The sequence below is a fragment of the Pyrgilauda ruficollis genome, unplaced genomic scaffold (assembly GCF_017590135.1).
Source record: "Pyrgilauda ruficollis isolate IOZ18807 unplaced genomic scaffold, ASM1759013v1 scaffold26, whole genome shotgun sequence".
Classification (NCBI taxonomy): Eukaryota; Metazoa; Chordata; class Aves; order Passeriformes; family Passeridae; genus Pyrgilauda; species Pyrgilauda ruficollis.
In genome coordinates, this window is record NW_024523933.1 from 1,324,122 (window position 1) to 1,346,169 (window position 22,048).

At 34.7% G+C, this 22,048-nt stretch overlaps 1 protein-coding gene across 5 annotated transcripts in view; it reads left to right on the top strand.

The window, feature by feature from the left end:
• The window catches only part of PIBF1 (progesterone immunomodulatory binding factor 1), a 104,973-nt gene that overhangs the window by 54,384 nt on the left and 28,541 nt on the right, over nucleotides 1-22,048 (top strand). For all 5 annotated transcript variants that reach the window (XM_041471232.1, XM_041471233.1, XM_041471231.1 and 2 more), the window contains 5 exons: nucleotides 8,001-8,166; nucleotides 11,409-11,559; nucleotides 15,571-15,661; nucleotides 18,919-19,021; nucleotides 20,773-20,903. In XM_041471232.1, coding sequence (XP_041327166.1) covers nucleotides 8,001-8,166; nucleotides 11,409-11,559; nucleotides 15,571-15,661; nucleotides 18,919-19,021; nucleotides 20,773-20,903 — 642 coding nt within the window. The remainder of the gene's footprint in view (nucleotides 1-8,000; nucleotides 8,167-11,408; nucleotides 11,560-15,570; nucleotides 15,662-18,918; nucleotides 19,022-20,772; nucleotides 20,904-22,048) is intronic.

Sequence of the window (22,048 nt, forward strand, 5' to 3'; positions counted from 1 at the left end):
AGTATTTATATTGCTTTAACTGTATATTTGATTAAATGTAGCCTCTCTGGCTAGTGGGAGGGAAGAGTTTAAAGAGACAAATTTTCATATGTTTTATCCAAGAGGAAAAAAGAATTCAGACAACAGACTCAAAGTCTTTCTGTAACTCTTGACTCCAATCTCTTAATTTTCTTGAGCACCGAAAAACAATGTTTGTAGTGCAATAATGATAATGTAATGAACAATTTCTGTAGCTTCCAATATCAGATCTGTTCAAATCTGGTTTATCTGCTGCAATAGCAATTTATTACAATACTTTTCCAGAAACACAAGTACTATAATAGTAAAGTAGTAGAATCCATGGAAAAGCTAATACTTTGTTTAAGGAGGTAAATTGTGGAATCATTATCAAAATTGTACAGTATCTTGAAAAAATTATTATGAATGGCAGAAAAAAATTATCACGTCAGGCAATTCCAAATGCGTGCTACAAACTTGGAACTTAGTGTAGAGAAATATTAAAAGTTGATGCTTTCATTTCTTAATGTTAAATATCAAGAAACTTGCTGGCCTTTTCTTCATTCAGATCTGTTTTATATTTCTCATATCAAAACCTCTCACAGTTACAATTCCAAGTAATTATTTCATCATTAATCAATATACATTATTGGGGGATAAGTCTCTGTACTATTCCTTGACTTTTTGTTGATTTAGTACAAAATTCAGCTTTGTTAGCATGGCATTTTTTGAAAGGAATGAAGTAAACCAAGAAATGAAAATGTAAATACTGGTTTAATAAAGTTAATGGTTTGGGATGCCATGAGAAATCAAATAGAGAAAAGTATACATAGAAAATATGACTAAAGATTTAATGAGATATTAATAAATGTACTTTGGGTTCTTTGCTGTTGGATTAAAATATGTACCATAGACAAAAACATATTGCATTGCAGGGATCCTTTTCAATCTGTCACTTCAAAGTGATGGGTTTTTTTAATGAAGTATTTATTTGTTTGAGCAAAGATGCTGATTAGGCACTGAGAAATTTAATCATGCTCATTCTGCTGCTCGTCCAGATGTATGGTCCACCTCAGTTCAGCATGTTTCCCATACTTCCAAGATTCATGACTTTTGCCATTTTATGTGCTAGTGCTCACAGATACAAAAGATAACTTTTGTGCAGTGTATTGAGGCTGTGCCAGAAACAATAGAAATCTTCAGCTTCTGACTTACTGTGGTTTGAAGTGCTGATGTCTGCCCCCTTTAGCTTGGCTATGTTTCCCTTTTGGATTGTTGTCCTGAACTTAGGGGACTTTTATGAAACTCTTTCCTTTGGTATCTCTTCACTAGGCTTCAGAGAACTGATTTCATAACCTTCCTGTTTGAAAAAGATGAATCTCTAATCTTTCTTTGGGCTTCATCTTTGGGCTATTTTGAAGCTTCATTTAAGGGATCTTGTGAGGTGGCAATTTCCATTTTTGGATTCCTGAACTAGATATCTCTGTACCTACATCTCCTGAAATACCTATCTAGTAGGTATTCTCAGACCAGCCATGTGTTTCATGCTTCTGTATTTTTTAGCACCAGAAACATAAACGAGAACACAAGGTTATGCATCTTGACTAGTTTGTATAGGCAAAGAGAAAAGCAACTACCATAAGATTCCTAAAAATTACTGAGGTGACTCTGTTCTCCTATTTATGTATGTATATTTTCCTATTTATGTATCTAAAAACCAGGTTTTGAGGAAGAAACAGTGAAATTATATCACATCCTTTATTATATACTCACTCATTTCTTCAGGCCATTTCTTTTTGTTAAGGATGCTGTCACATCCTTAATAAATGTCTGTATACTGTTAAAGTTCAGTTAGGTTGTTTGAACATCTTTTGCGTTTATTTCATTGAAACAAATAACAAAAGAGTCAATAAATATGCTGATTACTTAAACCAAGTAATAACACACTAGGTAAGGAAGGAAGCTAAGTATGCATTGGCAGCACTGTGCTGTTGCAGAGTAGCAATTGCACCCTGCTTCATTTTTTGTAAGAAAGACATGACAGGAGTTGCTCTTCTGTTTTTTACAGTTGCCCAAAATAAAGAATGCACTTTAAGTAAGTGAAAGGCTGTATTTGATGCCCATCAGAGCTCCAAGATTGAGAGAAAACTCCCTAGTGAAGTTTTATTAGGAAATTCTCGTGACTGAAGTATGACTCCCAAGCTCAGGCTTGGCAGAAGCAGTCTCTGCCCAGTAGTCTTGAAGCTGTGTCTTGGTGCAGGGGAGAATCTTACATTTCACAGAGTCAGAGTGAAATAAAAGGAAGCGCAATTGCATAGTCCAAAGACAAAGAAACGAAGATGGATTTCTGTCCCTGTCAGTCAGCATGATTCACCAGATACATTTAAGGCTTTCATGTTGTTCCTTCTTGTAGTCTAGAGTACACTAGACATTAGTCAAGTTAGGGTAGAAAGGGTATATGGATCCTATATTCTGAAGAACTCCTATTTATCAGTTATTTGCATAACTGATTTTAGATTTAGGTGTCCCAAAGCTACAAGGAGTGCAAACCAACTGTTTCTCTTGCTGAGTGTGGATGTTTGGAACTAGCACTTCCTATAAACTGCAAAATAGTATGGGGAAATTTTTTTTGACAGAATGAGGATCAGAGGGCAATACAAAATAGTAGCTTAGGATGCTGCAAAACACAAAAATCTGCTTTGAAGCAAGCAGCTTTAAACAAAGCTTCTAAGCTTTCTCAGATTTTACTGAACCACATGCAAAAGTACTGTACGTTTAATTACTTGATACGAAGCAAATGTAACATCTGGTAAGAACTTGAATGTTAAATCAAGTTTACCCTTTAGTGTCTAAGCTATGTATTTCTGGATTTTTTTTTTATTACAACCTGAACCAGGAATATTGTGCTGAAAAAAAGTCTCACCATGTTGTTTGGGAAAAAACTAATTTTAAGTGAAAATTATTTCAACAAACAAATTTTTCATTGCTGAGACAGTTTGTAAATAACATGCTTCATCTTGTGTTTAATCATTATACTCAGAGTTTTTGTTGTTATTGGAAGTATTTAAATTTGTTGTCACAAAGTGCATTGTTATTTTCACCAGATTAGAAATAGTTTAGTGTATTTGATAGACATGAATGAAGTTATAAATACTACAAAAAACTGAAAGTGCAAACTATAAAGTTTGTATAAAAACTTCATAAAATATCTATTTTTAAATGAATTACAGATTTCTTACCCATTTTTCAGTAAATATTGAAACAGACTTTCATTTTGTGAAATCAGCCAGATACATGACTAATCAGACTTAATTGGAGTGCTGCAAAAGCTGAACAATGAAAGCATTTGAAAACTAAAGATCTGTGTTCTTACATTTTTAGTTATTTAGTGAGTAGCATGTGAACAAATCTTGGGAAATTTGTGATTGTTCAGAAATAAAGCAACCAGTTTTTAGTACCAAGCATGCAAAAGAGAGACAATGGAAACAAGATCCTTTGAGTACCATGATTGAACTGGAGTCTGGCAGTTTGCTGCATGTATGGACAGGATTTGTGCAGTCTGTGACAGACTGAATTTAATTGAGGTCTATCTAGACCACTGTTACTCCTTCTGTGACTCCAGTTGGCACAAAGGAGAGTAAGGAAAATTCATTTGTGTACTTTTATACCTAGGTTGGGGCTCTTTGGAAGTGAGGAGGCCTTAGCAGGCAGATTCAATTGCAGAAGGTGAGAAAGTTAAACTGGGATTTGAACCTCAAATTGCAAGAGCTGTGGATGGGTAGGATTTGAGGAAGGATGCCAAACTACAAGGGTGATAGACAAGTACAGAGAAGTCCAGAATGCAGAGAGTAGGACTATAAGATAGGAATGGAGGCTGAAGAGGCTATGAACATAGATAAGAAGAAAAACAGATGTCCTGGGAATAAAGAATGAAAATAGAATTGGAATTCAAGAGACGTCTGGGCTGGTGCTGGGACAGGGAGGGAGAAGGTCAGGAACACTAGGGGACATGTTGGGGCTGGAAGTGGGAGGTTTGCAAGAGGACAGGTTAGGGAAGAAATGTCTTTAGGTTTCTTTGCAAATTTGGCACTGAACCAAAGCACAGACATTTGTACAAATATGAGAGTATAATCTAATTGCTTTAAAGATCTTAGATCTGGAATCGACCCAACTGTGGACTCAGGGTGATTTCACAACTTACAGGGGGTTTTTTCCATTTTTAAACTTGAAAATAATTCTAAAATATATCCCACAAAGCTCTAGGGTTGGTATAATCTGGTTTACAAAATTATAAAAGTAGATTTTCATTTTGTATAATTTACTTGCTTGGCATTCTTTCTTATTAACAAGTTTTATATTAGGATTTGTCATTTCTTGAAAGGGTAATTTTACAAATTTATTGTCTTCTAATGTACTTCATTGTTCAGTTACCTTTTTAAGGAGTACTGATGTACATCTCAGGTTTTGTAGGTGGGCAGTTTATAGTTCCTCCATTCAAAAAAACTTGGTTGCCATATTTTCTTCACTATCCAGACTACATGATTTTACCATTAAATCTTTCTGTTTGCTCTCTGGTATGCATATTTTGACGCGTTATATTATTATATATCCACTACTTGAAAAACAAGCTCCTGTGATTAAAAAACCTTTCAAACCTTACAAAAGACAGTTCAAGTCCCTCTCTGAGTATTCCCTTTTCTCCTTTAGTCTAGAAATAATTTTTTTGGTAACAATTATATCCCTGCATTAGCAAACTTCAGGCATCATTGACAGGTCAGCCTAATGGCAGAGAGACATAAAGGAATTGAGACCTCATTCTAGATGGTTCTTACATGTGGGATTTTTTTCATTGGCTCAATCTGTTATTTCTCTTTGATTCCCAACCCTCATTCTTCTGTGAGACTAAAAACTCTACTCTTCCATTATATCAAGTTTGCTAAAATTTCTCGACGGAGAAAAATCCTGCAGAACCACATTCCACTGTTTGGGTTTTTTCCATAATAGTAGTATTAAAGCATAGGGTGGTTTTGGTTTTTTTTGGTTTTTTTCTTTTTGTTTTCCCTCAGAGACCATCTAGGCAGATAAAGGAATGTATTTCAGCACATTGTTACATGACTCTATACACACATGCACACACACTTGAGCTGACATAGTAGCCAAGAAAGCAGAGATACTATCTGGCCAAGTAAAAGCAAATATGACAAAGAAATTCTGAATGGTGCTGTGGTGAAGGAGTTACTAGTGAGATCAACAGTGTAGTAAGGTTAAAAGAAAACTGACCTGTCATTGCACCTTGCCAGTGCAAAACAGATCACACTCATGTAAGCTACTTCAAATTTCCAAAACAAAGGATAAAATTTCTGTCTGAAGTTACTGCTCATAATTGGGTAGAGAAGCATGCTCTGAAGGCACCCAGTTGATTGAGTAGAATCGTCAGAGAACTACAGACTTCTCCACCAAGTATAGAAAATAGGTACAGAGAAGTATGGATTGCCTCTGTTCGTGCATATTTCCAGTGTGCCAGCTCAGTACAGTGCAGGTCATTGAAGCTCAGAGTGGTTGAAGGTCTGAGACTGTGTACAGGACGGCATTGCTATTTGTTTTGTGTTGAGGTGGAAGGCGTGAATTTGTTGTTGGAAGTCAATAAATATAACTAATAATTAAATTAAATTTGTGTGTTTCATTGCACTGTTGGCTGAATGACATATATCTTCATTAAGACTTAACTAATTTTGGACCAAAGCATTCTTCCCAGGATTATAAACAATGTGTATACCAGAACAGATTTAGTGACATGTCTGCAGCCACTGATGTGCAAAGTGTGGAGTATTCAAGACTGCTGAAATTATTTTTGTGTGGTAAAATGAAAACAGGAACATACAGTCAGGAAACAGTGATGAAAGTATCAGCACATGAAAAGCATCCCTAAACAAAAATGACTGAAGTAGTTGATAGGTAAGTGGCATTTAGCAGCTTGAGTGCCATAACTCTGAGAGCAAATGTCATGGTATTAAAAAAAAAAAAAAAAGTTTGTTTTTAAAACAAAATTGTTTTTAAAAGAAAAACTTTAGATGAGCTCAGTATGCAAAACTTCCAAGCTCTGCTCATGCAGTGAGGAAACAATCTTATTCATGCATTGGACTATTTATACATAGATGGATGTCTACAGAGTGATTATCAGGATCATCATAATGACACCTGTTTGTTCTGTTCAAATTAATTCCAGTGAAAATTGCTCCCTCTTTGTGCCTTAGAAACATTCCATCTGAAATCCTCAGGGAAAATATTTGAAGTAATCCCCTTGTTTTTGTTAAATGCTCTCCATCCCACCTAAAGATTAGGTTCTAAATAGGGTGGAATTGTGTTGCAACTGTTGTTTGATAGATGACAGCTAGCACAACAGCCATGCTGGGGTAGAGTAAAGGTTTATCTGGCAATCCTGCAATTTGTTGTGAAGAGGCTTCAGTGTGAGAAGTACCATCTTGCATTTAATGGTTCCCAAAGGATTTCTCTGCTGCAAGTAGTTCAGTATTCTCTCAAATAAGTGTTAGTTTTTAGCATCCACAGCATCTTATGGTAAAGAATTCCACAGCTTTCATGCATGAAGAGCAATTCATATTCTCATTCTGCATCATTAGATGACTTCTTATTCATCTATTGGAAAATACAGTTGATTCCTATCTCCATTCTCCATTCTCATGATGTGACAGGCCCCTTATTTCTTCCTTTTCCTTATACCATCTCTTTTCCAAGCTGTAGAGTCCTAGTTTGCTTTGGTGATTTGTTCCACACAGTGCAATTGTTGGAGTGCGTGATGTTGCTGCATGTCAGAGGTAATGCTGCATGTCCTAACCTTCTCTGATGCTCTGACACTTCTGTTCCTTGTGAGGTGAGGTACTAGAATGGTTGTCAGCATTCAGTAATTCAAGCAACAATATGGAATTGCAGAGTGACACAGTGAGTTCTGTATTATTTATTTTTTCCACAGCAATTTCTAAAATGTTTGTTTTTACTATTATTTAAAACTGAACCAAAGTTTTAATGGTTTTGTCAACTATAATAAATCCCATGATCTCACTTATGAATGAAGACAGTCAGCTAGGTGTTCATCATTTTATGTATATTTTAAGGAGCATTTTTAAAACCTTACTGATTTACTTTGCATATATCTCTTTTGAATTTTATATGTTATTTAATGCGAAGATTCATTAGATTTTCTCCTGTTTTCACATCATCTAAATTTTCATCTATCTAATATTAGAGTATTCTGTCAGCAAATTTTTTTACACCTCATTTTTGAGATTGCCTGTTAAGTAGAATGAATGAATAAAACAGATGAAGTCCGCTTCTAAGTGGAATATTATTTGTCCTTATAAATACCTTATCGCGATTTTCTATAAAATTATTCTTCATTTCTGCTTTTTGAAAAGGATCTGTGATTCTGACTGATTGTGGAAATAATTACACCATTGTGGTCTGACTTTTCTATCTTCGGGTATGGAAAAAGCAGTGTTGCTGATACCCATGATATCTCAAAGGGTGCACCACTGATATCACTGCTGTCTAATGCCACTTCTCCCTACCACATGTAACACATGGTGGTGAAGAGGGAGGACAAAATTTTGTTAATGTCTCTCCAGTGAAAAGACTTCAATGCATATATTTGTGTACCAAGAAGGAGATTCACATTGATCTAACTCCTTAAGAATAAGGAAAATAAGGTATGCTTCAAGTCATTGTCATTTGATTCTGCATTAAGAACATATTCAGAAAAGCCATTGACAGAGTTTTCCACCTACCATGTCATATTGTCTTTATAATATTGAATTTTCCTAGTGCTGTTTCAAATACAGGTTACAGTAGTTACATACTAATACTTACTAAGGTCTTCAAAATACTGTGTTAGTTTTTGAAATTTATACCTGTGATGAGCAGAACTAGGATATATTCCAACTTCGCTTATTTTTGAATCGTCAAAACTTATTTTTTGATTTTTCTTTTAGGTATAGACAAATGCAACTTGGCACAGAAAGCAAAGTTGCTGAGCTTCTTCACCAAAGTAAGTTAAAGTCCTTTGAAACTGAACATGTTCAACTCATGCAACAAGAAACAGCTAAGAATCTTTCACAGTGCCAAATGGAATGTGAGAAATACCAGAGAAAGCTGGAGGTATGTTATATAAAGAGACACTTCACAGGGCATTACATAGTTGTTTTCAATTTGAGTGTAAAGTGGAAAAGCTTGGAGAAAAAGTAACAACATGGCATGGCTGAATTAGTATCTCCACCAAACTGTGGTCAAATGACACAGAAGCAAGGTCAAATGACAAAGCTTTGATCAGCTTAATGGAACACACCACTACAGGGAGAGGAAAAAGCAAAACAATCGCTCATGGAAAGATGTTAAAGACAGTACCTCATTCATGTGGGGTTTATTTATCTGCTTATGTTAGTCTGTGTGAGAATTATAGGGAGAGAAGGCAGTTTCACCAAAAAAAGTGCAGTGAGTTCAGTATCATTATTTGCAGCTAGGATCTATAATAGCATTGTTACATAATGAAATACTTGTTATTGATATACCATTCTGGAACAAATTTTTCACAGCTAAAAAAGTCAAGGTGAGCGTGGTGTATACAGCATTGAAAAGACCTAACCTTGCTAGTCTTAGCATGATAGGTTACCTTGGTGGGGTGCTAGACACCCACCCAGTCACTCATTCCTCCTCCTGAAGAGGATGGGGGTGGGGTAGATAAGCTTGTGAAGAGTATGGGTTGATATAAAGGTAGGGTTGTCACTTGCCAATTACCATCCTGGGCAAAACTGATTTGACCTGGGGAAAACTAATTTCACTTAATACCCATTGACATGGATTGGATGATGACAAACAGAGAGAAAAAGTAAACCCTGTTCTGTTCCCCACCCTGTTCTCTTTTATTTAACTTCCCTCCTTCATTTCTGACTCTTGTACCTCGCCCTTCTAGTGCAGTGCAGGGAGGAATGGGAAATAGGGGTTCAAGTCTGTCCATGACAGCTACTCTCAGATGGTGTTTCCTCCTCGCATTTTTTTATCCTGCTCCTGTGGATCCTCTGTGTCCTGCTGCTTCTTTCAGGAGAAACTCTCCCTCCTATTTGAGCTCTCCACAGGCTGCAGTACCTTCTGGGGATGCCCTTCTGCTCCAGCATGGGGTCCCCTATGGGCTGCAGTGTGGACATCTGCTTTGGTGTGGTCTTTCATGGTTTGCAGGCTGGGAACCTGCTTCATCATGGGCTGCAGAGGGGATCTCTGCTGTGGCAGCTGGAGCACCTCCTTCCCTCCTTCTCTCGCCTCAGTGTCAGCATCATGGCACTCTCACTTTTTTCCTCTCACTCCTTACTGCTGTGCAGCACTTTTGTGCTTTATTAAATACAATTTCCTTGGCTGAGGGACACAGCTTGGGCACTGCAGCCAATGCAGCTGTTTATGTGGGCTTTAACCACTTGGGCCTCTTTATCTCTACAAGCTTAGAATTTGTCATCTTTAAAACATACATATCATATCCTGTTCACTTATTTTAATCTTGGAAATGTGCGTATTCCACAGAGAGCACTTACTTTAAAATAAAATTTCTTCACCTGTCCAAAGTTAGTCCCAAAAACATATGGCAGAGTCCTATTTATGAGATTAAATGAGATTGGTAGTATATGTTTCAAACGAATGTCAGGATACAAACTGGACAGGACAGAAGAAAGTGATATGTATAGCAGCCTTTGTTTTTTGGGGGAAGGATGCCAGTCTTCAGTTCCCTACATTTCTAGTTCTGAACCTGGCTAAGTTGTTTATGAAAAGGAGCTATAGAGTGGAAACAGAATTTGAGAGCTTCAGATAGACTGTAATTTCTTGTTTTGTCCGTATTGGGACATTCAGATCCTGGCTGATGAGGTTAGTTGTGGTCACAAGCAGTGGGAGTGCCAGTTTTGCTAAACTTAGAGGTTGCTAAACAGATTTTTAATTACACAGACATGTCTAAACTTGGAGAATGGAGTTCATTTGAGTTATATTTTCATTTTCTTTGTGGAAATTTTTTGATCTGACAATAACTCAAATATTTGGCATTCAATTCTACTGACACTTTTGGCACTTGTTTTTTCTCTTTAGAGAGACACTTTTAAATTCTTTCATTAAGAAATATGCACTTAAGTGCTCTTTCATTAAGAAATATTCTTGCAGAATTTAAATATTTGATGTCTGAAACTTTTATTTTTGTTCCTTTTGACTGAATTCTTGGGTTTTTTTAATTTTATTTCTTACATATAGCATTAATGTACTAAGGCTTTTTCCCTACCATTACAGGACATTAGTCTTTATTGATAGTGTAGGCACTGGTATCTTGTGGCTCAGCTATAACTTTCTGGACTAACTCTTGCTTTTATTTAGGGCATAGAGTACTTTCTCTTGCCAAACTAGAAAACAGATGGTTTTTATGTTGCCCAGTTTTAATGTACACATTTATTTCTTCTGTGACACTAGACTGAACTTTTTATATTCAAGTGGCTTGTTTCTCTAAGCATTGTGAATTCTTTCATGGTTTCGACAGTGACTCTAGTATTACTGCTCTGCACACTGTGCATATATTTCTGTATCTCCAAATCTATATTCACTTGTCATTCTGAATGTTTGTGATTTTTACTTAGGAAGTTAGTATGAAATTTCATGGCAGTACCGCTTGGTTATTACTTTACCTGTTTTGGTGGGATTTTTTCTGCAAAGTATGTAGATTGCTGCTTTCCATACCAAGGACTTTCTTATTCCAGTTTGGTGTGTATTTATTTGGTCAATGTTGTTTCCTATTATCAAGCACTTTATCAAACTTAAATTATTATACAGGCCTTCATAGCTTTTAATTTTGAATATGAGAGTTTTTAATTTAAGCTTAGTGGATTAAGTATTTACATACATCTTGAATGTTGATAGCATATTACCTTTCATTAATAAGTAATAAGACTGGTATAGCTTTAATGGCAAATTTTTATATTTGTATTCTGCAAAGGAATCTTCATAAATTGATGACTGAAATCAGAATCCAGTTAAAGCACAAAAATGATTGCATTTACACTATTTTGACTGCTGTGTGTGAATTTTTTTAGTTGTTACCTGGCTTTTGCTAAGTTTCCTTTAAAATTCTTGTGGCTTTTTCAGACAGCCTCCTTAGAATTACCAAGGCCTCAGCTGATAAGATCTGAGAGTTTAGTCTTTGCAAGAAAATATTATTGAAAGAATAACTGCTTTTTAAAGTATTTTAATCTTCACTGTGCAAAACTTACATCAGATATTTGATATCATACTGGTACACATTTTACATGTATTACATTTTGCCTCTTTAAAAAATCACTGTAATGCTGAATCTCTGATCTTTTCATTATTCATTCTCACAGGTGCTTACAAAGGAATTTTATAGTCTTCAATCTTCTAGTGAAACTCGCATTATTGAGCTTCAAACACAGAATTCTGAGTTTCAAGCAAGACTAGATACTTACGAAAAACTTGAAAAAGAGCTTGATGAGATAATACTGCAGACAGCAGAAAGTAAGTTCTGTCACAAGTTGTTTTATCTGTAGGTGTTTCTGGCATTACAATATCTTTTTTCTCATGACTTGGAAAGAGTTACAGTGCCTGTCATTCTCCTTCATTATGCCTGACAAGTAAAAGGCAGTAATTATTTTGATAGAAAATATTAATGGCAGGTTTTTAAGTGTACCTGTAAATATGTATCAAACATCCATATGTCTAAGTTTGTGCTTATTGAAAATCATCTCAGTATTCACTCATTTTTCTTTTCCTTATTCTAATTATCCATTATAATTAGATATACTCTTCAGGATTCTTCGATTACTTTAGTACATTTTAAATGTCAGGAAGCCCTCTTTGTTGACAGGCAAATACAGGTTTTATATTTCAGTACAGTGATTAATGTGAATTTTTTAACTAATTGGAAGGAGGAAAAAACCTCTTCCTTCTGTTGAATTAATAATAATTAGACATTAAGTAGTTGCTTGTGGCAGTTCAGTCTGTTCCAAGTACTAAACCATGGATTAAATTCATACCTGATTACTCTTGAAAATTTTTGTCTCTCATTTGCTAAAATTAAAATGTTCCCAAACACAGCAAAATTTGTGTAAAATCTGTATTCATTTTGTTCTCAGCCTAAATCAATCCATCCACAAAGCAATTAATTTCTAATTTGAAACTCTGACTCTAATCTTGAAATCTTCTGGCCAATGTGTAGACAGAGCAGGATATACTAAAATTTCAGACTAATTCAACTGTCATCTTCTCCTTTTCTCCTTCTTTCCTCCTTCAAAAAATAGTCACAATTTATAAAGTATAGAAGATTATTGCATAAGCTTCATATGTAAACAGTAGTCTAGCAAAGTGTGCATTACCAAGATGCAGTGATGTTAGTAACCAGACTGCACATGTTTTATTAATTTTATGCACTGCAGCCTGTACTTAGAATGGCCTGAGTACCCAACGGTTCCGGTCTGACCATAAGCATGTTTGCTGTATACACGCTTCTGGTTTAGTCAGTAATACATTTTTTGAAGTATGTATATATATATATACTTGCCTAAGGAGTTTTTATGTATTAACACAGAATTTTTGGACCTTACCTTCATTTTCTTCAAGGAGAAAGTAGAGTTCAGAACACTAGCTTTTGTTTACATTTTCTTATGCATCTTGGGACAACAGTTAAGTTTTTTACCAGATCATTCTTAACTTCTTCTTAAATATCTATTTTAATTACAATTTACATTCTATGCTGCAGAATGGTAAAGAAAGGGAAGTTTCCAAATGAACTATGATTTTAAAATATAGTGACTTTATTTTCTGATTTCCTTGGAGAAAAAAAGGAGTTATGGCTTAATATTATTTCAGTATACTTTCTATTTAATACTGAACTTGCTATTTCAGTGTATTTGATATAGAAAGTTAAGAATAATTCTAATTAAGTCTAGTATCTTAGGGAAAACAGAAGAAAAAAAGTATTTTTTTTAAAAAACACTTTGAAGGAGAAGACAGATATAGTTCCTCCTCAAATTATGCCCTGATTGCTATATGTCATAAATAGGTAAAGGCAGAAAAATAACTGAAAGGAAATATAAGTATTTTTCAAATCTAGTGTGTTATGGAAATACTTCAGTCCATCTTTCTTGGAATATAATTTAGGCTGAAGTATTGTGTGGAAGACAATTAGAGTTTTCTACATACTTTTGTGATAATAAGGATTAGTCTTCATTCCTGTGGTCACCTCTTTATATTTAAATAGCATATAATGCTTTTTTCTTCACCCTGAGTCATGAAGCCTCTGCTGTTTTGGGGATGTCAGTGAGGGTTGGGTTCTCTGGACTTTTTAATAAACTGTGTATTTATTTACACATGTGAGATAGCTTTTGTCATATAATATATAAATTATATATATATATATATATATATATATATATATATATATGCACTTTTATTTCCCTTTGGAAAATATGCATGTGGAAGAGATCACTGAATTTTTACTGTTACTCCCTGATTGTTATGCCTCACTTTATTAATATTGAAATGACATGGAACAGCCTATTCAGGAAGCTATCAAGAATTTATATAGCCACTTCTTACAGTGCCTAAGAGGTTTCCAGATGAATAACGGTAGTAAATTTCCTTGGCATTTCCTTGTCTGTTCTTCCTTTTCAGGGTACAATCTTCACATTAGGGTATTTTTGTTGTAGAGTAGTTTGATTTTTCTTGTTTCTGTTGCTTAGTATCTTTCTAAGAAAAAGATGGAACCTATCTATATCCTCACAATGGCACATCCTTGCTGAGTAGCATAAGAAACTGTCATTAAGAAGTGTCCTCTAGCTTATAAAATGTATATTTTACACCAAAGTCAGGTGAAGAGCCTGGAATGTTCTAAAAGAAGATCTTAGAACTGATACACACTGATACAGAATATTATTTTGATATCTACATTTCCAATTTCTTTTGTGTTTGTCTTCCTGATGTGACATTTACTGGACACTAGAGACAGATCTGAATTTACAGAAGAGGATCTTACTGACATTTTTCTGAGACATTCGACACTGAATATGAAACCAAAAAGAAGGGTATTAACAAAGGCAGGTTAAATTATTCTTTATGTTTTTCTGAACCAGAGGTGTTTACAGCACTGAAGAATCCCCTGTGATATTTAAGACAGCTCTGAAGTGCTGGTGTCTTTGTAGTGCCACATTAGTAAACTTTTTCTGTCATACTTACTGAAATTTCTATATCGTTTTTAATGTAACTAGATGTGTGACTTACCACTGATGTTCTTCTAGAAGCTTTGGAAGCTTTTCTCTTTCTAAGAGAATCCTTGTTTAAAATAGCATTACAAGGGTATTAGACAAGTGAGAGAAGAAGTTACAGCATTTTGCAAGTTGTTGAGAAATTGAGGTATTTCTGATTTTGAGGCACTTGAGCATTTAGAAAGATGAGTCAGATAGGACTCACATAATTTCCTACATTTGTTTCTCCTGTTCCCAACTATTTGATTCATCAGAGCTTTTGTGTGGTGCCTGGGCTGGTGTTTACTTGTTCTCCCTCCTTCTCTCACGCCCCTGCCGCTCCCATTTTTCTCATTGTCCCCCTTTACCCCTCCTCTCTGTCCCACTCCCTCTGCCTCTTTCTATTTCACACATACACTTGCTCTTTTTCTTTTTCCTTTTTTTTTTTTTTTTTACCCCTGTCCCACTTCGTCTTACAGGAGAGTGGAAACCTGAATTCCAGAACTTGAAATATGAACATAGACATTTTAATCTTGCTGCTATTGGGATTTTCTTCCAATGCAATTATGATTTGTTTAAAACTCTTAGAAATGTGTTTTCAGAAATCAATCATCTATGGAAGCAGAGATTATTTTTAATATTTCTATTTTGCATGTACTTAAGAATCTCTTTTTTACCCTTCTCTGAAGAAATGGATGGCATTTGTTTTCATCAAGTGTGGTGAAATTTCTGATCACCACAGCCTTTCAAAAACCATAGTGAGCAGCTTCACTGTGACATCAGCTCCCTTTGCAACATCAGATGTGTCCCTTCTGGTCCCTGGACTTGGTTATGTCCTGTCACCTTAAACACTCCCAAATTTTGTCTTCCTCTGCCTTCTCATGTATGCGCTGAAAATTAATTATTTAGATTAAAAACTTAAGCAACTTAACCTTCTACTGCTGAAGTAAACTTACACAAGTAGTATGTATTTTGTGACCATACCAACAGTATGAATATTCAAGGTAACTGGACTATTTTCCTTTACTTTTGTATTGCATAAGTCTTACGTTAATTATAAAAATAAAAAGTGTTGTAAGCAATTAAAGTGTGGCACTAAATTTAATGCTAATGGTGAAAAAAACTGTTCCATTCAACTGTTCCATCCATTATTTACAGAAGGTTGCACCAACTGGAAATTTAGCTTCTAGAAAAATGTTTGTGCATGTTGAGTTGTAAATAGAATTGCTTATAAGTTTATAAGTTCTGTCACTGTTCTTCAACAGCACCTTTCTGCATTTTTTTGCAGTGGAAGATGAAGTTGAAGCTGAAAGGGTTCTTTTCTCCTATGGCTATGGTGCTAATGTTCCTACAACAGCCAAAAGACGACTAAAGCAAAGGTAAAAAAAGATTACCTCATGAATTTACTTGTTCGAGATAAAGTAAATTGAGATTACGTGCATTATGTTTTGTATTAGAATCCAGCCAGTTTGATTAACATAAAGAGGTTGTTTAATGACTTAAGTATACAGGAATAGATTGAGGACTAGGACCTGTTAATGTAGTTGATGCATATGAATGAGCATATTTTTCTAGGTCATTTTAAAATCTCTTCTCATTGACTTTTAGAAAGATTAATTATAATTGTATAAAATTAAGCAGCTGTAAAAACAGATTAGTTACATTGTTTACATTTATATAATAGCATATGCATTACTAATACCCTAAAAATCATTGTATTTAATAGTAAGAAAAATATGTCTGTCAGGATATTAAGAAGGACAGTGGTTCAGAGCATCACTATTTTATCTTCACTAATACAGGATCTTATTCCTCTTGCAGTTTGCTCTGGTTTGGCCAATTTGAGAATTTGATCAATAGACTAAAATGATGAATAGGTGAAAAACATACCTCTTGATCATAGTCATTTCGAACTAATTTATTTATGTTATGCATTGTCATTAAGAAATAATAGTGACATTTGAATGGCTCATTGTGAGCCTGTGTGTAGTGGCTATGACTCACTTCTCCCACACAGCTAACAGCAGGGTAAAAGGAAATGACCTCAGGCTTGCCAGGGGAGGTTCAGGTTGGACAATTTCTTCACAAAAGTGGTTGTCAAGCATTGGAATAGTCTGCCCGGGAAGGTGGTGGAGTCACCATCCCTGGAAGGTGTGGAGTTTGCAAAAAACCTTCATAACCTTGTTGCGCACCTGGCTTAGATAACTGTTGAGAGCTCTATAGCACCATTTCCTAAAGCTTCAGTTTATTCCTCTTTTGTCAATAGTTTGGGCACTTTTCTGAATTTCCACTTCGAGGCTTCTTTTTCCATACCTTAATAGATTCAGTTTAGATTATTTACATATATGAAAACCCTGTTGAATTTCCTTTGAATGCTGAACCTGATGATCAGACCAGGATTTCAGATATGCTTGGAAGACACTTTCTGAGCTTTGAAGCGGCTCTACTGGAATGACTCATATACTCCACTTTTGTTCCAAAAGGCATTGACTAATAAACTGACTTAATCCTTCATAATAGTGTTAGAGACTTCATAGAGTTTCTTTATCTTTTAGAATTAAAAAGATTTAAAAAGCCATAAAAGACTGCGTATGGTTTACCTGCTGTTTTGATTCAAGGAAAACTTCCAGGCAGATAATGTGTGTGGTGCCTTTGGCTGCCAAAGTTTTTAAAAGCAAAGACTCTGACACCATCCTCTATTTAGCCCCATTAAAGAAAGACAGATTATTTTCTGCTCTAAAGTATTGCTTAAGAAAAGACAATCTATTACAAATGTGAATAATCTTTCTGGAGTCCACTACCTCCTCTTTAATCCCAGACATAGGGGATCCTAAATGAAGAGCTCTTTTAAGCTCACATCTTGCACTTCAGTCTCTGAATGTTTGTACAAAATGGACCCTTTCAAGCAGTGTAGGGTCCATGCCTCTTTGCCCACTTGCCAGAAACAACTCTTTCATTACTTCAGACATAGGCATTGTGCACCCTAGTACTAAACTGAGAGTACCTGGGAATGCCCTGAAGCATCAAGACCAAATGGTCTGTAGTAACCCATTGCCACAAAACAGTTCTCAGTGTAGGTGAAGCTACACATGAACAACATACTGGCAATGGTTTGCTTGCCCATGCTGACTTCTCAGCAATGCCTAGGAACTGCTTAGGAAGTGTTAATGAGAGAATACAGAACAGTACTAGGGTGACTTTGGTGGTTTCCTGACAAGGAATTACCACTTTTGAGAACTGCATCATTTTCTAGTATAATTGAAATCAAATGTTTCCAGTGTAAGGTGTCTTTGCACATCAGTCCCTTTGTCTCTTTGCTTTCAATTCAAACTAGTCAAAAAACGTACTGAAAACTATGCTTGAAAGCTGTACTTGTGTTATCCTTAAATATTTGCCAATTCAGGTGAAGTTCACTGAGTAGTTGTAGCTGGGAAAATTACAATGCGCTACATTCCTAAATTTGCCATGGGAAGGTATCCAAGTTTTCACTTACACTCTAATAGCTACTAGTCAAAGAAGTGTTCCTTTCTGTTTTGTACTAGATGAGATTAGTGCATGAAAGAGTATCTTTATAACACAGATGAAGATTATTAAGACTTCTGCCAAGTCCAGAAGTCTATTCCATTTTACTGAGAAAGAGATGAATGTTATGACTGGTCAAATTTTCAAATAAACTTCATGCAGTCATCTAGATTTATGCATGCTTAAGCCTGAGCTTCAAGTCAGTCAGTCTACTTTAAACTGCTTACCCTCTCATAGATTCTGTATCATAGTCAGGAACTGGTTGTGGAGTTACTCAAGAACCACCTGGGTGCAGTCCTGCACAACGTGCTCTGGAGGTTAGACCAGATGACCATTGTGCTCCCTTCCAACCTTGTCCATTCTGTGATTCATAAGAGAGTTTGGAAGACTAGGTTAGATGTCTGTTAGTAGGCTCTGCAGTGCATATTGAATCTTCCCTTTGCTGCCCATGGACCTGTGCTCTTGAATGGGTAATAAACTCTTTGATTCTGGACACGAAGCTTGCAAGAGGCTGAGGATCTAATTTTTTAACTAGGTTGTTTAAGTAGCTCAATAATTCTAATTCTCCACATAAGGGTTTATTTAAAACAAAATTGGCAATAACATTAAATTATTGAGCGTATTAAATGTCAGACAAAACAATTTTGCCTCTCTTTTCAAAGTGATAAAATACTACATTTTCAGTGTTTTGCTGCAAAACATGTTAATGAGCATCTTTAAACAATTATTTGTTAGAATTAAAGTGAGTCAGTAAAGTTGCTAAAAAGTAAATAATCATAATTAGATGAAGAATTCTGACAGTATTTCTACAGTTGTATAGTATTGGTACAATATTCTACCAATTTCTTATACAAATTGTATAAGTAATTACTACACATAAAATATTACAATAGCGTAACTGTAGGAATGTTGTTTTAGTGCTGTTACATTTTGTAATATTTTCTCCTTTTTTCTAACTTTAACCATGCAGCATGTTTAACTATGTAGTTTCTATATGATAATATTTAAGCATTGGTGAAAAATTAAGGCAATCAAGTCCTGAAGCATAAATATCAGAATTTCTTTTGCCTATTTTGGAGAAAATTCAAGTTGAGCTTGCTTTTTACTGGCACAGTGTTCACTTGGCAAGAAGATTACTGCAGCTAGAAAAGCAAAACTCATTGCTTGTGAAAGATCTGGAACATCAGAAGGAACAAGTAACACAGATTTCACAAGAGGTAAATCATTATTACACAAAAATTCAAATATGTAGAAACATTGCGGAACAGCTGTTCATAAAATGAAATATTTTCTAAACAGTGTTTTTTATCTATTTGATGTTAAAAAAAAGGCCTCATAATTAACCAAAACTCCATGATAGAAGTTTTCAAAGAAGTTTATATTGTGTTTTGCAACTAATATTGAAAGGAGGATTACTTTACAGGCTAAACAAGAATGCGAGCCAGACAGACAACATTTTGATTTCTGAACAGAAGAACAGCCAGCCAAGCTAGTTTGTTCTGTTTGATACTTAATTGTTCAATGAATGCATCACTACTTCTTACACAGCTCTTCTGTTAAATCACTTTTGAAGATATTTAACAAACCTCAGCTGCAAATGTCCCAGAATTCAGGCAGACTAATTTTTTAAAAAATCTTTAAATTGTCTTTTAATTATTCTCATAGGAATTAAAAGACAACTAGGTTTTCTCTTAGATGTTGCCACCATATGTAATTTGTAAGCTTACTATTTCAGGAATGTGGTTAATTTTTAAAGCCTCAGTAATTACAAATTAAAATTACTACACTCAAGTACTTCACAGAGTGCAAATACTTGAATTTCTACATATTTTAAATTACATGAATTAGATAAATTTTATGTGTATATATATGTTTATTTAGATTATTTCAGTGAAAGATACATGAACAGTGAAGTTTGGGGATTTTTTAACCAATACTATAATTTGTTATGTATTCTTAGGTATATCATGGTAATTTCTATTTGACTAAAACATATTCTTTCAGGTTCTTATTTGGAAGACATCAGAAAATTGGTGAATCCATTGTTATACTTGGTATTCTTCCATATCACTATTCTTTGTCTTAATTTTTTCTGTGTTTCACTTCAATACATTCCTTACCCACAGTAGTTTTATACTTGTTTCACTGATGAAAAATTCAGTATCACTGACCTTAGTTCAAATTCCTGCAACTTTCCACTGGAACATCTTCAGCCTATTTTTATCCTGCCTTTAAATTTTTGATATTTTACCATATAATTGTATAGATTAAATCACAATACAATCCAGTACAAAGTTAAACATTGTTTTTTTTGTGTAAAGTTCTAAAACTAAAACTTTTTGGTATCTTTACATAATTTTTACTCCCAGCTATTGTCTTCCTTGCGTTTTTTTATATAAGAACAAACAAGAGATCCTGTAGACTACAGCATGCTTAAGTAGCCCATTATTTTTCTTTCCACTGACAGTTTGTTCAGTCATCTAGATGAAGTCTAGAGCATGGATAAAAAGCTGATGCAAAAGTGATTTTATCAGCTTCTGGCTTGAACTTGGTTCAAATACTGCTACTTAAGTGCAGTATTTATGATACAACCTTTTCAGCTTTCTAAAGGAGGGAGGAAAAGACCACAGTAAGTCAATAAGACCATAAACAGAGGCATTGACTCTACTGGCTTTTTTAATCAATGGAAGGTGTAACATTAAAACCCTTGAAAATGCAGATTAGGGAAGTGTAGAGAGTGGTACCATTATTGCAGTGAAAATAGCATACAATTAGAAGAGAAAAGTGTAAAGATAATGTACTAGTAATCAATTTGAAGATGGTATGTTTCCTTTTTTGTGTATGTAATAAAAGGTTTGGAGTTTATATTAATATGCAGTTGGTAAAAATCAATAATAATTCAGTAATAATCAAGTAATTGTGCTTTATAAGTTAAAAAATTTATAGTAGTTATACCGTTTTTTTGCAGCTTGACAGAGCAAATTCTTTGTTGAACCAAGCACAACAGCCATACAAATACCTCATTGAAACTGTGCAACAGAGAGATTCTCAAATAAGTCTACAGAAAGAACATATTACACAACTTGAAAAAGATTTCAGGTAATTAAAATCACTGATTCTTGTTTTACTTTCTTTTAAATTGAAGGTAAAAGCACTTACATTTTTTTCATTAGGAAAAAAATTGTGCTATTGTCCACAAAGTTGAGATGTTAACACTCCATCACTGACCAACTCCAGTCTTCGTGCTGGACTGTAGCACTTGTTATTTCTCTCACAATGTCAGAAGAGGGTACTTTAGTTTTGGAAAAGTAGCTGTGACAGGTTTAAAGTGAGTTTGGAGTTGAGAAGAGCTCTCATGAAGTAGAGAAGAGTTCAAAAGACTAAAAGGAAAGAATGACACACCAGTCGTACAACAGTAAAAATCAAGAAAAAAGTCAGAGAAAAATTATAATAGAGTAGTCCACCAGTAAAGGGTATTTCAGCCAAAATTAGAGCATATGCTCTCATGCAGACTCTGATTTGCTGCTGTATCCATCTGTCAGAGCTCTCTAACCACTGAGCAACTTCCCTAACTTCTGATTCCCAGGTAGGCTGTTACAAAATAATACGTCCCTTGATTTTCAAGGAAGTTGATAGCCGAGTCCCACTGCTCTACAGAAGAATTAGCATTTTAAGTATTAGGTGTTTATGTGGTGTCTTGGTTTAGGAAAAGCAAACAGTAACTATTAGGAGACATTAATGTGATTCTGTTATGAAGCAATTACATGAAAAATACAGGATTTTCCACTAATCTACTGAAGCAATTAAAATAAAACAGGGTTCACTCTAGCTAATACTTAGTCTTACATACTGTCATACATATGTATCTATTCAGAGTATTTTGATGGTTTGGGATGGTATTTGTTATCCCTTGAGGAATACTTAAAAATGCTTATTATCCTAGCAAATATGAATCAATAAGTTTATAAATAAACTGAAATATTCATTCATAGTTCCTGACAAGGTATTTTTCACTGAGCTTAATTTTGATTCAATAAGAATAGACCTTTCTTTTAATTCCAGAATCAAGTGTTTTTAATATTTTCCTAGACTTGTTACATTATAAGAAACACCTCAAAGATAAATAATATTTTTCCAGAAAATGAAAAATACCAGTGTTCTCTATATACAGTGTCTTACTTTCCATTTGTGAAAAGTATCAAAGAATTGGTCACAAATTTTTAGATTATGGTAATAATAATGGA